This window comes from Ovis aries, chromosome 17 (genome assembly GCF_016772045.2).
Source record: "Ovis aries strain OAR_USU_Benz2616 breed Rambouillet chromosome 17, ARS-UI_Ramb_v3.0, whole genome shotgun sequence".
Lineage (NCBI taxonomy): Eukaryota > Metazoa > Chordata > Mammalia > Artiodactyla > Bovidae > Ovis > Ovis aries.
Window position 1 is genome coordinate 35,637,970 of NC_056070.1, and position 16,882 is coordinate 35,654,851.

The 16,882-nt window shown below is 33.1% G+C and overlaps 1 protein-coding gene across 17 annotated transcripts in view; it reads right to left on the reverse strand.

Moving 5' to 3' along the window:
- BLTP1 (bridge-like lipid transfer protein family member 1) overlaps window positions 1-16,882 on the reverse strand; it is a 208,042-nt gene that overhangs the window by 109,144 nt on the left and 82,016 nt on the right. For all 17 annotated transcript variants that reach the window (XM_042234373.2, XM_060401067.1, XM_060401064.1 and 14 more), the window contains 8 exons: window positions 16,038-16,166; window positions 13,927-14,046; window positions 12,956-13,236; window positions 8,390-8,640; window positions 5,497-5,755; window positions 3,475-4,312; window positions 1,164-1,234; window positions 470-643 (listed from right to left, as the gene is read on the reverse strand). In XM_042234373.2, the coding sequence (XP_042090307.1) occupies window positions 470-643; window positions 1,164-1,234; window positions 3,475-4,312; window positions 5,497-5,755; window positions 8,390-8,640; window positions 12,956-13,236; window positions 13,927-14,046; window positions 16,038-16,166 (2,123 nt within the window). The remainder of the gene's footprint in view (window positions 1-469; window positions 644-1,163; window positions 1,235-3,474; window positions 4,313-5,496; window positions 5,756-8,389; window positions 8,641-12,955; window positions 13,237-13,926; window positions 14,047-16,037; window positions 16,167-16,882) is intronic.

Sequence of the window (16,882 nt, forward strand, 5' to 3'; positions counted from 1 at the left end):
GGGAAGAAAAACAGTAAATGAAGCATTTTAATATCACTTAATACTGTGATCTACTTTATCTAATCTATCCTATTATGTTCTATTCTAAATTTTATTCATCTTAGTTTTGTCTCCTTAGAAGACTATAATCTCCTCGTAGGACAGAGAATGCATTATTTCCTCTTTGTCCCTTCATTAACCTTAGTAATTCTATTCTGGGTATTTGGTCATTTTTATGCTCAACAGACCAAAAGCAAAAAGTAGAAAATATAATATAATAATTATTATAATATATAATTATTTAAGCTGAGAAAGGAATAATAACTGAAACAGTTCCTTTTAAATATATTTTCATTTTTATTCAATCAAAATAGACTCTTTCATCAATAATTATTCATTCTTTTTCATGAAAATATATCATATACACTAATCATTATCACATACATTTATTATTTTATAAAATAGTTGTACTTTTACACAAAATTAATACCTGTCTAAAGCTTCAGCCACTAGGGGAGTCAGAACAATATCAACGGTTCCTTTTACTTCAACTATGGCCGTGGTTCTAGTCTGGGAGACTGGTTGATCCAAGGTCCACTCTTCTGTTAACGTCTCATCATCGGTGTTATCAACAGCTTTCTTTTCCAGTGGAGTATATGGTGTACTATACAATTTAACAAGCAAAATATATATTTAAAAGACCACTCACACACAAAAAATAGCAGTTGGAGTCTCTTTAATCTTTAAACTTGCAATTATTTCAACTACAAATTTCATGAAATTGGACTAGATATGTCCCAAATGCTTTTCAAGGACAAGACAAATGAGGAACTAAGAAGCAAGCTGATCTAAGATGATTAATACATTAAATATAAAACCTTTTGATGTACTTATTTGATGGAACATTTCCAAAATATAAAATTTGTAATACTAATTCTTGTTAGTTCCCAATGTTAATATGTCAAGTTGTGGTTTGCATAGTATATCTAAAAGAAATGCTACGGAATGCTCACAAATGTAGGCAAAGCCATGAAAGACAACAGAGTTAAATTATTTGGGCCAATTAATTCATAAAATAAATACTATGATCAGGTAAAGAATGGTTATGTCTCAGAATAAATTCTACAATCTAATAATCAAGAAAGACTGGCTTAAAACTTCAAAAGTACATAATTTTTACTTACTTTGAAGTTGATCCTGAAAGTTGCATTCCTCTGTCTAGTAAAGAGTTAGCTGTAAGCCCCTGTTTGATAACCTAGAATAAAAGAAAATATTACTTGTAGACTAGAATTATAATATTAGTTATTCTCTAAATTTATGCTATCAACTGATATTTCTGAATATCCAAATTACCTTGTTAATGTGATTTTGATATGTAAAATATAAATATTTAACAGACAAATTGAGAAAATCACAGAAAATATTCAACTGTCAATTCCATCTTCTGATTATTCAGACAAACGACAGAGTAGGGCTGCAAGGATTCAGCAACGAGAGTAGACTACACAACTAAAGCTTAAGAATAAGCGCTTCAAATGTCTTTCTTCCGTAGTTCCTCTTTAAATTGGGCTTTACTTAGAAAAAACTAATTTGAGAGTCCTATAGCACAATCAACTTTTATTTTCTTTTAAACTTCTCATTTTATGAAATTTTAAACATATGCAAAAGAAGACAAAATAGTATATAACTGGGAAAGAATCCCAGAGAAACATTAAATTATAGGAAAAACTAGATTGTATTTAATATCCATGCGTGCATGCTAAGTTGCTTCAGTTTGTCCATCTCTTTGTGACCTCATAGAAAGTAGCCCATCAGGCTTCTCTATCCATGGGATTCTCCAGGCAAGAGTATGGAGTAGGCTGCCATGCCCTCTTCCAGGGATATCCATAAAAGATAACAAAATACATAATGTACTTAAATAACCAAACTAAACCCTTTTAAATGCTAGCCTGTTATTTAGATCTAGTGAAGAAAAAAGATTTTATGTTCTATTTTTGAAGTTGTCTAAAGATATAAACTCCTTGGCTTATTTTTTCCAGACATTTGACTGCCTGAGCAAAATAAGATTTATTGAAAGTACTAAAATATTAATAATTCTAACTTCTCACAGCAATTCTTCAAAGCAAATACCATTTGGTTTTATACTAAAACATTCATATATCAACATATTTTCACATGGAATAAAGAGAACATTTTAAAATTTTGGCATGGGCAATTTATCTTAGGCAAGATAAGAAATGAGTACAACTACAAAATAAAAACTTTGTGACTGTTAGTATGTTTATTCTTTCTTCAATACATATTACTCAATACATACATATGTAAGGATATTCCACTCCATTTATCACATTTACATCATTACTTAAGTCCAAGTATATCATGTCTTGCACAGACTACTGAGTCAGTCTCCTAAGTCATCACCCCACTTCCTCCTTGCTTAATGACAATTCACTTTTACTTGGTAGCCGAAATATGAGATCATATCACATTTCCTTAAAACTCCCATGAAGCTTTAAGGTCCTGGTCCTATTCCCTGAATATAGTACCCCTAAATCTACCCATCTTCAATTCGGCCTCATCCTTTAAGTTCCAGTTTAAATATTACCTCCTGTGATAGACCTTTTATGTCAATACAATCTAGGCAACCCCACTACCACCCATTATTCTCTATTCCAGCATCCTTTGATTATCCTTGTAAGACTTCTCAATTTGTAATCACACTGTACTTATCTATTTATATTAACTGCCTGTCTGTTTCCTCACCACTGAACATCAAATGGTTAACATACAGTAGTATATAATAAACATCTGAATTAACAATGAGAATATTAACATTCAGACAGTTTTAATGAGTATATATATTACACATAAGTAAACATCACATAAAATTCTTAAATGTTAATCAGTTCCATAAGATTTTATATGCTCAATTTTGGTCTTTAAAATCATGAAGTTCTTTTATATATTTATAAAAATGTTTTAATATTGGCTTTATCACTAAATTTATTTTGACATATTTTTAGCTTTCCTGTAAAAAAGCCATTTACATAATACATTACAGAAATGGACAATAATCAATTAATACTAAACTATAAGATCTCAAATATCAAGTATGTAGAACTGGATTTGCATAGAAGCAGTTATGGATTAATAGAAAGAATACCAACTATTAAAAACAATTCCAAAATTTTACTTTTAAGACAGAAAATATGAATTCACAGAAACTTGATCCTAATCTCAGAATATAGTGTAGACAAGGACTATACATTATTAATGTTCTGATAATCAAGTCTGAAACTTTTCCTTAATTTTATATGGTTAAATTTATAATACTCATCAATAAACCTGAGGCCTACTGTCATACATGAAGCCATGTCTTCAGGAAGTTTATCTTTCAGAAAGGTAGCTAAATACCGAGACAGCAATTTTTAAAACATCTTAAAAATAATTTTTCTAAATAAATTGATCAGTGAAAACTAATGATTTAGCTTATACCTTAAAAGTTGGAACAGAAAGCTGTTCAAATGATGATGAACTTTCTTCACTGGTTGGTGTTTCCAGATCAAGGGGGCGATGCAGTGAGGATTTAGAGGTTCTTTTGTTGGTTGGATGCTTCACTGACCAATTAATTACCTGGAACTGTGTAAGGTAAGTCTGATAGCAATTCATCACAGGTTGCTGAGAAGTAATCTGCTCACTTTCTATTGTTTTCTCACTTTCTACAACATACAGATGCTCTATAACATCATCCTCTCCACCTAATGCAGAAACAAAAGAAGCCTGGGAAGGGTGAGTTTTGAATGGCAGAGTCCGGGGACCCTGAATGCTTTCTCCCTGGCCAGTAAGTGGTCCTTCCACACTGTGATATATGGAACCCCTACTGTAGTCAATCTGCTGGGCTTGCTTTTTCTTCTTTTTTCTACCTGGATAAGTTCCAGGGCCTTCATCACTGCTAATGGGCTCAAATTCTTCAGCTGCAGAAAAGTAGGCTTCACTATCAGCCATTGACATGCTTGAATCCATTGATCGATATTGATGAAATGAATTAGAGTCTGCTGATGGTGTGTATGGAAATGAACCGAAACTTCTCCTCTGCTTTGGTGAGTCTAGTACATTCTCATCACTTCTGGAGACATCACTGCTAAATTGGACTCCCACTGTAACAGGCTGCTTGTCCCCATAAAAAGCAGCAGTAAGGCTCTTAGTACTTCCAAGTCGGGTGGAACACACAGAGGCTTGTCGTTTCAAGGGAGATCTTAGAGGAGACTGACCTACTGACTTTTCCTGAGTATTAGGAGATACAGGGCTATTTCCCGAAATTTCTGTAGGAATGCTAAAACAGAAAGAAAAACTATTAACATTTATTGCACATCACATAATTTAAGTATAAATAGAAGTACTTGTAAAATCTTTTCTGTATTCTTTTTACAAACAAAGATGTAAACTTTTACAATAAAATACCCATAGAAAGTAGCAAAATGGCACATTATATGTTCCTACCCTATACAGTTCCAAAAACAAAACAAACAAAAAAATGGAGTCAGCTTAAAACAGAATAAAAATTTAAAGAAATCTGGAGTATAATCTATTCATAATCCATGGACACTAATGCATTTGTAAACTTTTACTATTCCCATATCCATTAAAAGTTTATCCACCAAAATATACCAGGTGTCTTTGATCAGATAAGAGGAAATAAAGGAAAGCAATAAGTCATAGATAACTCCAGTATTTCTGACTTTAGCAACTGATATATGAATGCCATTTGAGGCATAACAAGCTGAGCACAATAGGCACAAGCTCACTTTTTAATATGTTGAGTCTGAGCCATCCATGAAAGACATCCAGAAGATGGCTAGGCTCACAGGGACACAGGTATGGGATGGAGTTTTTACACTTATAAGATGTTAACTACAGATCATAATTGAAGCCAATTAGTTACTAAGACTGCAGAGGGATGTAGTAAAGGGAGTAGTGAGAAGGGTACAGAACAGACTCTTAAGGGACAACAATATTTAATAAATGGTAGGCTGTTAAGAATAAGAGAAAGAAAAACGGAAAGGAAAAAAATGGAGGACTTGGAAATAGAGACCAAGAAAGAATAGCCAAGGACCTGGGGGGAAATCTGAAATGTGCTATCAAGTCAAGAGGAAAGTGATTTTCAAGAAGTGAGTAATCAACTAGGGACCAAAGGGAGGACCAAAAATTATTCACCACACCGGAAGGCTAATATCCAAATGTTAACAACAGTTCACTTTCAGTCATGGGAGGACAAGAAATATTCATTTTTGTTATACTTTTCTGTATTTTCTTAATATCTGGAATGAATAGTATTAATTACTCTTGCAATCAGAAAAACAACAGCAAACAGGTATTTAAAAATAAGTTCAGGAGGAGAAAAAATTTTCTACAGCAAGTGAGCTGACGGGGGGCGGGGGGGGGGAGTTTTTCTCACCACAAGTTGAAGCACTTATAATCCTACTACAATCAGGTTTCTAAATCTACCTGAACACTGACCTTGCTTGGCCATCATCTCTTTTTGTACCATGCAAGAATTCTTTTTGAACCAAATGGTCATCGGCAACAGAAGAGGGACTTTCCTTTTCACCAGCCAACAGAGGCTGTGCAGCACTGGAACTACTGTTCTCCTCTGAGGAAGAGGATGAGCTATGAGATCGTAATGGTACTTGAAGACTAAGGTGCTGAGTTTTCCTCTCTACTTCTATTCCCACTGATTTGTTTTCCCATTCTTTCCTCTTTATGCCATTCACATTACCTAAACAAACAAAAAAGTAGGTTACATAAACACAATAATTCCAAAAACAATTTATGAAAAATATAAGAATGTAAATGAATACTCTGTTGTTAAGTGTGTAGTTGTTTTTAAAAAACACAAGTAACTAATTTCACATAGCAATATGCTAAACACTACAGAAAGATATCAACATACATATGAAACCAGAGTTCACAGACTGAATTTCTTCTTTTTCAAATAACTATTTATATGAAAAATTTCCAACTTAGAAAAATTTCAAGAGTGTTAACAAATCAAAGCTATTTTACTCAAAATAAACACTTTGCCCGCACTTGCTCAGTGTATATAAACAGAGATAATATTTTGGGAACCACCTAGGAGTAACTTGCAGTCATGGTTTTCTACCCAAAATACTCAAAAGGTTTATTTCCTAAGAATAATACAAAAACACAGTATAGTTATCAACTTGGTATATTTGGTGCTGATACTATATGGTTATCTAGTCTACCATGTGCTTTCCAATTTTCTCAAAAGGCCCAATAATGTCCTTTAAAGACTTTTGTCCTCTCCAGGATAGGATCCAATCTAGGATTGTATATTACTGCATTCAGTTGTCCTGTCTTCCTGAATGTGGAACATTCTCTCAGCCCTTCATGAGAGCCTTATGATGTGTTATGTAAATTGGGGGCAGACAGCAATAAAAGAATTCTAGAGCTGCTTATGGAAAAAAATATATATTGCTGCCCTACTTCCCCTCTCCTCCAGCTATCCTTGTGCTATTCACAAGAGAGGAACCTGCTAGTAGGAGAAAACATCTCACCAAGTAGAAGGCAATTCCAGACAGAACTTAAGTGGTAAGAAGACTTAAGAACTTAGACACAAGTAGTATTTGCTTTTACTATCATGAATGTAAAAATCACAACCAAAATCAAAAGAAAAATAGGTTTGATTCACTTTTAAATGACAGGAAACTAGTATTTACTGAGCTTCCAAGGAATTTCTTTAGTTATACCAATATGCCCTCCTTAATTCTGTCCTGACATTGTACATCTATATGTGGTTCCTGGAAAACTCAACAATCAGAAAGTCATATACTTATGAAGGGACTATGAAGGGGCTAACTTCAAGCTTCCCTGCTCAAGAAACTTATGGCAGGTTACCAATTACAACTCATTCCTGAGGGAGAGAGACACAGACACGCTCTATTACATAAGAACTAAAATGAGGTTTCTTCTGTTCGCTGTTAGAGAATTTGCTATTTTCTCCCTTTTATACCATGTGTAAATTCCCTGTAGATTTTCTTCCTTGCATTTGTGATAGTAAAACTTTGATCTACAGATTAGAAAATCAAGCATAGTCTTTCTAAATAATGACAGCTGTGGTATGGTAGAAAAAACTAAAGTGGCTTTGATAACTGTGATTCTGGTTTCTGCTCAGCCACATACATGACTGTATGACTTCATGCAACTCAGTCTCAGGGATGAACCTCAGTTATTTCACCACAAACAGGGAAAATAAAGAACTCACATGGGTAGCTTGAGGATGAAACGAGAAATGCTTATGAAAATCTTTAAAAACAAATATTATTCAAAAGTAAAAAAGTAATATTATAAGAAGATAGCTAAGTAAATTTTGTTTCGTATCTTCCTTGTCCTTTAAATGTCAAGAACTCTTGGTATTTGCTGATTTTATAAGGTAGTCTGCTCTTATTCTGGTAAAACTTCTGAATTCAAGTAACCTTAAACTAGCATGTACCATTTATTAATATTCAGTGAAAAATCATTTAAACAAGAATTTGGCATACATATTTCTTGCTCTTTTCTTTAAGAGATCCTTATATATGACAATCAAGCCAATAAATTGTTAAAAGTTAAAACTACTTCTTTTCTATTTTGTCTACTGACAAAAGGCAGAGCTAAGTTAATTATTTTGAATGGACCAATGGAAAAGGGCTAAATACTAGTGCAATATCAAGACTTTTCCTAAATTTCACTTCTTAACAGTATGGCCACTTTGCATTTAATTGTAGGAATACACAATTAAGAAACACAATGGAAGATGTATTTCTGAAGTCTTTGGAGAAAAGATAATAGATAGATATGAATTCAATATGCCTAAATCCACCATTCACTGTTCATACCAAACTCATGTATCTGTAAAGTTATCCTACAGGCTCTAAGGAAACACCAAATTTCTTGACATGGATGATTTAAGTCATAAGGAGACTATTTTGCAAAAGTAGTGGATAACATGACAGCCAATAGTATACATAATACTATTGGTAAGTTTTTCCTATAAAAGTAAACTAGTAAAACAATTATAAACTCAAAGCACAGCTATTCCTAAGTGTATTTCTGGAATCTAGGTTCTAGGGAAATAATGATATATGCAAATATTTAAAGCTGGGCTAGGAAAAATCACCATGTTGACAGCAAGAGATCTGAACAGTAAATCTACTTTTGCCTTATGCAACTCTGAAAAACTCACTAGGTCTTATCTGGCTATCATTAAATCACCTGCAAAACAAAGACAGATTATAACTAAACCCTACAGAAGCCTGCTCAAAAAACCAATCTGAACAAAGTAACACTGAACTTCTCTCAGAATGACATAGGAATGAAGATAATAAAAGATAAACATGTGACAACACACTACCATCTACAATTTTGGGAACTTCTTTAGTAATAATCCATTCTCCAGGCTGTAGCAGAGACTGTCCATAATACATATCAGACTCTGCACTTGTGCTTGAAAATGCAGAGCTACTGGAAGGTGTCAACTCTTCAAGTCTGAAGAAATCTAGGCCAGTTACTGTGCCACCAAAGAATCTGCAGCCACCAAGACAACCACACTTGTTCTTACACCTCTTATTCTTCAGGGTATCATCTGGCCACAAAAACCACAACCTAAACAGAACACACAACAAAAGAAACAAAAGAACAACAACATAACAAAAACTCATTAGGAAATCAGAAGCTTTTGAGCAAATAATATGTTAACTGTTAATGTTTTTAAAAGACAAATTAAACACAAAGGTTTGTTTTTACTATGGACTATCTTTTAAATTATTTTGCCTTTCTTAAAAAAAAAAATAGTCTCACCATGGTGAGATGAAAATAAGTAGCAACAATGAGAAACAGAACATACATTTTAAAAAAGATCAAAGAGATAAAGTGTATATATATATATATATATATATAAATTAAACATTTAAATCCACTTCAAAGACAGCAGAAAACATTCTCAAAAGAACTAAAAATTTAAACACTAACTTAAAAAACAGACAGAACTATCAATATAGATTATGCTTAATAGATTATAATATTTAGCACTGCAAAGACTTAGTTATATGGTAAGTTTAGTACACCAAAATGTTATAAATATAAGGCAAGTAAGAAATTCTCAACAAAATAAAAATAATACACCACTCTATATTTTAGAAAAGAAATTGTGATTTTGTAACAAGGACTCTGAATGAAGTATTAAGAATTAAGACAGTAAGAGTAAACGTCTGTAAAATTCTTTAGGTTCTCTGAGTGACTCCCCACACAAAATTATCTGCTGTTAACTACCCCCTTCCTAAAAAATATTGTATTATAGAAATCTGAGAAATATATTTTTATTCCTTTTTCACCTTTAAATAATAAAACCTCATATTAACAGTCATTTTTCTAAGCATTTCCACATGCATTATCTCACTGGATCCTTAGGGCTCTCACAAGAAGACAGAATAAGTATTTCATCTCCTTTTTACATTCATTCATTTATATTTTTTGAAAATATGTACTATGCACCTTGTGCTAGGCAAAACTGACATAACCTTATCCATATGAAGTTTATGGTGGGCAAAAACAGGTCACACAAATAGTATCTAATCGAAAATTATAGTAAGTGCTCTGAGATAAAGAGGGTGTTGTGACAAAGAAAATAGTGAAATATTATTACAAAAAATAATATTTGAGATGTAAAAGATGAGATGGAGTAAATATATCAAGTTAGAAGTGAAGAAATAAATACATCAAGTTAGACGAGGAATATCAGTCTAGACAAGACAAAAGGAAAATATATGTATAATGTATGTAAATCCCCATATGCAAAATCTGGAATACAGAAGTAGTGCAACAAATGTAACCTACCTGTCCCTATCTTCATATAAACCAATGTACTAGTTCTCAAACTTTGGCTCACATTAGAATCACTGGGAGTTGTATATGTATGGCTGAGTCCCTTCGCTGTTCACCTCAATCACAACACTGTTAATCAGCTATATCCCAACACAAAATAAAGTTTAAATAAAGAAAAGAATCACTGGGAAGGCTTATTAATTTCCTGGCTGCAGTCACCATCCGCAGTGATTTGGGAGCCCAAGAAAATAAAATCTGTCACTGTTTCCACTTTCCACTTTTTTCCCATCTATTTGCCACGAAGTGATGGGACTGGATGCCATGAACTTAGTTTTTTGGAATGTTGAATTTTAAGCCAGGATTTTCACTCTCCTCTTTCACCCTCCTCAAGAGGCTCTTTAGTTCCTCTTTGCTTTCTGCCATTAGAGTGGTATCATTAGAGCTACCGCGGCAGGGAGAAGCAATTCACCATGGGCAGGTTACCTGTTCTTGTTTGCTGGATATGCCAAGAGTGCAAGGCTCTGACCAGGCTATTTCTCAGGGTTCTGGAAAAAGGCAGGCTCATTCCACTTACTATAACAGTGGTAAAAAGTTACCTAAGCTCAGTGTTCCTCTTCTGTAATGCATCATACTATGTGTAGACATCCATCATGGGTCTTTTCTGACATCCCCATGGGACTCAGGGATAAGAGTGCCAGGTTTAGCAAATAAAAGTAACATGTGCCATGTAACAGGTGGTGTATACTTATACTCAAGTTATCTGTTGCTTATCTGCAACAATTTTAACTGCACATCCTGTATTTTCTCTGGCAATCCTATTTGGGGGACACAGGGAACCAATGCAAACACATTTGACTCTGGCTAGTGCTTTTGCTGTAATAAAGTCCTGTGTCTCTCACCAAGTTTCATACATCTTCTGCCAGCACTCAGTAAACTGTGGCAGGATAACTTCTTAGCTAGTAAGTAGGATAAAATCTCAAACTTCACAATTCTTAGCAAATCAGAGCACTGAAACTTACCTCAGTGAGGCACCCAAAGTCACATGGAGTCACCTCCTCAGTTTCACTATCACCCTGCTCTACCATCTGATCTATCAAAACAGGCGCTATCTTCATACCAAATGGCTTCCAAAGCCATAGTGAACAAAGAAACCAAAATGTTTTTTTTAACAACATTCTCCACACATGAGTTTTCTTACTCAGATTTATAAGATACCAGTATCTTAAATAAACCTAAAAGATTAATGTAATCCCCAATCTTTTAACTAGAAAAACAGTTCTTTGGGAAAAATTAATAGGTGAAAATATCTAAACATTTTGTGAAATGAGGTGTTAAGTATTAGTTTGTTGTTTTTCCTATATTTGAATAGATATTTGCAAAAAAAAAAACAAAACTATTAACATCCTTGGCTGTATTTATGCACACATGGCTGTATTAATGCACACACACCATAAAAAAAATCCAGATGCTTTAGAGTTTTATGTTAATAACAAAAATAGAATTGCAAAAAATAAAGAACAGAGGTTATGTGATTACTAGCAAAGAAGTGCTCTCAAATTAGTACAAAAACATTATAAAACGGAAAGGTGAACACATTTGAATACATAAAATGAAAATCTATTTAACATAAGAAAAAATAAATGAAACAAACTGCAAAATATCAGTAACGGGGATCGAAAAAGGGTAATAATCTTTATAGAGTTCTTAAAAATTGGTAAGAAATACACCAAGATCCCAATAAATAAATGTATATAGGATATTAGCAGGAAATTCACAAATGAGGGAAAATATCCAATAAGTATCTGAAAAAAGTATTAAATAATCCCCAAATAAAGAAATGCAAAATAAAGAGATACCACCTTTCAGTTATTATAAAACACTCAGAGGGTGGCAAAGGTACAGTAAGACAGAGACTCTCTTAAAGAACCACTGGGAATATAAATTGAAATAAGAGTCCTAGCAAGTAACTTGGGAAACCATATCAAAAGCTCAGTTTTTAACAGTCACACCCCCTTCTGAGGAAACTATTTAAAGGATATACCCAGAAATTGTGGGAAAAGCTTCCGTTTACAGTGAGAAATTTAGAAACAATCTATATATTTAATATATGGGAAATGGCTAAGTACAGCTCACAGACCCCAGCCTTCTGACCCAGAAAAAACAAGCTGCTGAAGGGCTATAGCCAATGAAGAACCAGACAGCCTCCCCAATTTCCTTTCCTCTATAGAAGCAAGCCCCTCTCCTCTGTTCTCCAAACCTGCCTATGTTTCACCAAAGTTTGCTTGTCTTGAATCGCAATTCTTTGCTATTCCCCCCAAATCTTACTTTGCTGTTGATAAAAACAAACAAAAAAAATGGGTTCTTTTGCTTTTTTAAAAAAAGGCAACAATTACAGAAATGCAGAATTTTAAAGTGCAAATACAGGATGATTTCAAGTTTAACAGAAATACATTTAAAATACTGGGAAGAAATGTAACAAATTCAAAGTGGCAGGATTATGATAATTATTGTCCTTTATCTCTTAATAGTTTTCTCTATTTTTAAAATAAGCTTTAGAAACTTTAGAAGGGAAGAGACGAGGATGGAAAAAGTCACACTAATCATTTTAAACACATGTAATTCAGTAACAAGCTTTGGAAACTATTTAAAAATCATTTCTTAAGGTTTAGGTACTTTTTGTAGTCCCTGCAACTGTGAAGACCTACAACAGAAGTTTTGTAGAATAAATGGTGATTAGTAATGGTGTTTTCTAGGAATGACAAATTGGAAGTGGAGTGCTATGGTGAGAAAGAAGGGGTGTAACTGTATTACAAAATGTTATGGAGGGGCAGTAATTTATATTTGTTTCACTGTGACACGCATAGCATGGGCTTAGAAACATATCAGAAAATATTTTTTTCCCAGCAACCACACCATCAGAGATGATACATACTATGTGATTACTTAAATATCAGATTCTTATTTACTCACTGAAGTGTACCCAGCATGATCACATTCAGTCTTTCAGATGTTATTTTATTCCTAACAATAGGATTTCCTCTCTAATTATCTAGTACTTTTCATTTGAACTTGATTACCATTCTTAAATCTCACTTACCTCTTAGTTCTGGCATCATGAGTTTCTAAGAAATGTCTTTGTGCCTCATGTTTAGAATGATGATCAGCAGCTAATGCAATATCAACAGTGATAAGTCCTAAGTTGGCTGACCCAGCTTCAAGCCAATAGGCCCTCCGTAATACTGCAGGCTGAAGTCCAACTCTGGAATTATTTAATTGTTCAATATATTGTCTCACTTGAAAATCCTGAATTGCAGCACTTATTCCTTCCCCAACTGACTGATTGTGGAGATTACAGTTTGCAACCCGAATTGCACCCATCTAAAGTGGAATCAAGAAAAAGAAACAAAACTGTAGTTTCTGTATTTTTAAGCAACTTATTACAGTAAACTGCAGAATAGGTAATTATTTCAAATAGCCTGACAAATGGAAGAAAGAAAGGAAAAATGAGAAAGTGGAAACAGAAAAGATAAAGCAACAGAATAAAAATAAACATTCAAATTTAAAAAGAGGATGAAAGGAGAAGACTATAATTCCAAATGAAATGAGAGAAGGAGAAAAGAAAAATAAGAAGGGTAGCAACAAATGAATCACAGACTCTTAATGCCTGATTTTCAACAGTAACCCTTAAAGCAGAGGCAGCAAACAAATGTTTCCAGGAGCCAGGCAAGAAGTTAAATAAATAAAGCCTAAAGGCATTCAAAATTAAATCATCTAAAAACATTACGAGTTTATGTTCCTGTCATAAAAGCAACCTACTAGCTTATATTCCAGCCATAAAGCAAGTTTATAAAAATTCAGTGAAAGAAAAAGGTAGTAAAAGTATGCCTTAAAAGAAAATAAGACTGGAAAAGAACACAGGTGAATAAAAAAATAGAAAGCTCCCTCCCAGAATTTCGTAGTATTCTGTGATGGCAAACTATAAATATGTGATTTACTTCAAGAAATAGAGGTTTGGTTTGGCTAAAAGGAAAAAGGATTACACTGACCAAGTAACAGACAAATGTGTACCTTTATATTTGTAGCACAGCCATGCTCCACAATATAAATATCAGCGCCATCTACTGCCAAACGAGTCATGGTATACTTCAAGTCATCTGAAGTTGGACAAGGCCCAGGAATACAACTCAACTAAAATGAAATGGATTCAACTCTTAATTCTTCACCATCAATTAATTATTTTGATATGTAAGCGTGCTTATTTAACAAAACAAAATTCTGGTTACATGTGTATTTTAAATTATCAGTTAAATTTCACCTTTTAATAATGATAAATTATATATTGATATATTTATAATGATAAATGAAATAATCAGCAATTAAATTCTTGTCAATTAGGAAAACTAACTCTTAAATAATGAGTTATGAATTATAAAACTAACTCATAACTAACTCACTTTCATTTAAAAGTGGCAGGCAACAACATTAAATTGACATAATACAAATGTAATTTGTTATTAAAACTCAAAAAGAATAGCAAAGTAAATTGATAAACAATATCACAGGTTTATACAAACTGTATAGGAATTCAAAGCTTTAAGATTTTAAGATATTTCATACTCCATACACATGTACATTTTTACACATCCACAAATATATGAACTGTAAACATTATGTAATATCTTGAAAAGTCCACACACATTTATTTTTGTTATTTTATTATTTATTCCTAAAACATAGATTTAGTGATGATTAGGTTGGAAGATAACATACACATCACCAACTTCAATGAACTTCTTTGTGAAACAGCAGCTCTGAGTAAAGTATCAACCCAACAGCATGTACTCTGCTCATCAGTAGCAGAGCCAGGACTACAAAGAAGATGTCTCATATGACAGTGCTCTATACTAATTTATTTCCTCCACACAAAATAGGCCTTTTAAAAGCTGTGATCTAAAATGACAGGAAGAATATCAGGGGCTGCAAGGAATAGTGGCTGACTGCAAAGGGTTACTAAGGAATTTGCTAAGGTGACAGAAGTGTTCTAGATCTTTATTGGCTGTAATGGTTACATCAGTGCATGTAACATTTCTCAAAACTCCAACTTAAAAGGGGTGAATTTATTGTATGGAACTTATGGCTCAACGAAGTTGATTTTTTTTTAACTTACAATACAACTTAAAAGCTTTCACTATTTAAAAAAAAAATAAAGGGAGGAGATGCCTACAAGCATGAACAAATTACCCATAAGAAACTAATGACTAATGACTAAGGAACCAATTCCCCAGAGCCTGCCCTGGCATTGTGTTTATAAACAAGAAAAAAGTAATTTTTATCACCAATTATAGCTGTTTTATTGATGATAAATAAGCACAGGTTACTGATGTTTTTGGATATAAAATTAAAAGGTGAATGAGTTATTTCCAATCCACAGTAATACAATAGCAAACACATGGTTTGTATACAAAAGAAAAAAGAAAGGAAAGACACAGAGAAAAGAAACTGGAAAAAAAAGCCAAACTGTTAGAAATGGTTATCTCTATGATGCAGAACTAGGGTCAGCTGTTTTTCTTTTCTGAAACTGCAATGTTTCAAGTTGCTCATTTTAAAAAATGTTCCATATCCCAAATTCATAAGTAACATTCTTTACTACAAAATAACACCCTGCATCTCACTGTATATGATTTCAGGAATTATTATATACTTCTTACAACCCTCTTCAAAGTAGTCTAATGACCCTTAGCCACAGTAGTGCAATGCTGTAGAAAGAGCATAAGATTTAGGGTCAGAAGACTAGGCAAATGCCCAACATTATTAATCACATTATAGGAGAATGTGTATGTTCCAGAAGGGTCTGCCAACAACATCATGCAAGGAATTCAACCTTCTTTCTCCTCCAACTTCTAAATCTTCTACATAAATGCACAGCTATATCCCGAACAGTTAGTGTAATAATGCAGTAAGATGTTAATGTTAACAACAAAAATTTAAGAGATACAATTTTATAATATCTCCATTTACTTGTGAATGTATGTTTTAAGAATTACCTCATTTTAGATATTTACAACTAAATTAAAATGACTATAAATTAGCAAAATAATTTTATTAATTGAAAAAACTGAACTTTCACTTTGAAAAAACCCATAAATGTTTGTAATACTGCTAACATATTTTTAACATACCTTGGATTCACAGAAGCGTCGATCAATTCCATGCTGACATACTACTACTGATTTTGGTCTTTCCAATTCATACTCTCGACATACCACATGAAAAATAAATGTCTGTCCCCACTCCAAGAGACAAGCCAGCTACGAATAAGCCATGACAAGTTGACAACACTGTTAGCATCCTAAATAAGTGTTCATGGTTCAAAAGTTTATCAAGAATATTAATATAGCTCGAAAGAATCCAAACAGTGCCTTATACCTGCTATATAATCTACTTGTTAGCCAGTATCATTTTTCTACCTTGACATCATTTATAAGCTTATGTTACTGTTCATTTGTAAATGACAAAATGCATTGCCAAAATGAAAAATCATTTCAACTGAAAAATGAAACTTCAGCAACCTCTAAAGCCAGTTATTTTTCTTAAAGGTTGTATCTTTCTTCTTACATGACTAGTTGGAATTCCATGCACAGAAAAGCACCTAGAATTCTCTATCTGACCATAAACCAAGGTTCAAAGTGAAACTTATATCTATCTACTAAGCAAAAATTTTAGAAAATCAGGTATTCTGAAGATTAAAGAACTTTCATGAAAAGAAGTTTAAGTATATATCAATTTTCATCAAATCTTGAGTTTTTAAAAAATCTTAGGGTCATAATTTATTAGTTTACAATAAACACTGAGCCAGGGGTATACACTGTATTATCCCTGCCCCCACCAAAAGTACCTAATTTAGACTCTCATAAAATATGAATTTACTTTTAAAATACACGAAGAATGGATAAACACTGAAAGCACCCACAGATTCATGAACCTTGAGAGAAACAGTGATGCCAGGATTTCAGTGTAGAAGAAA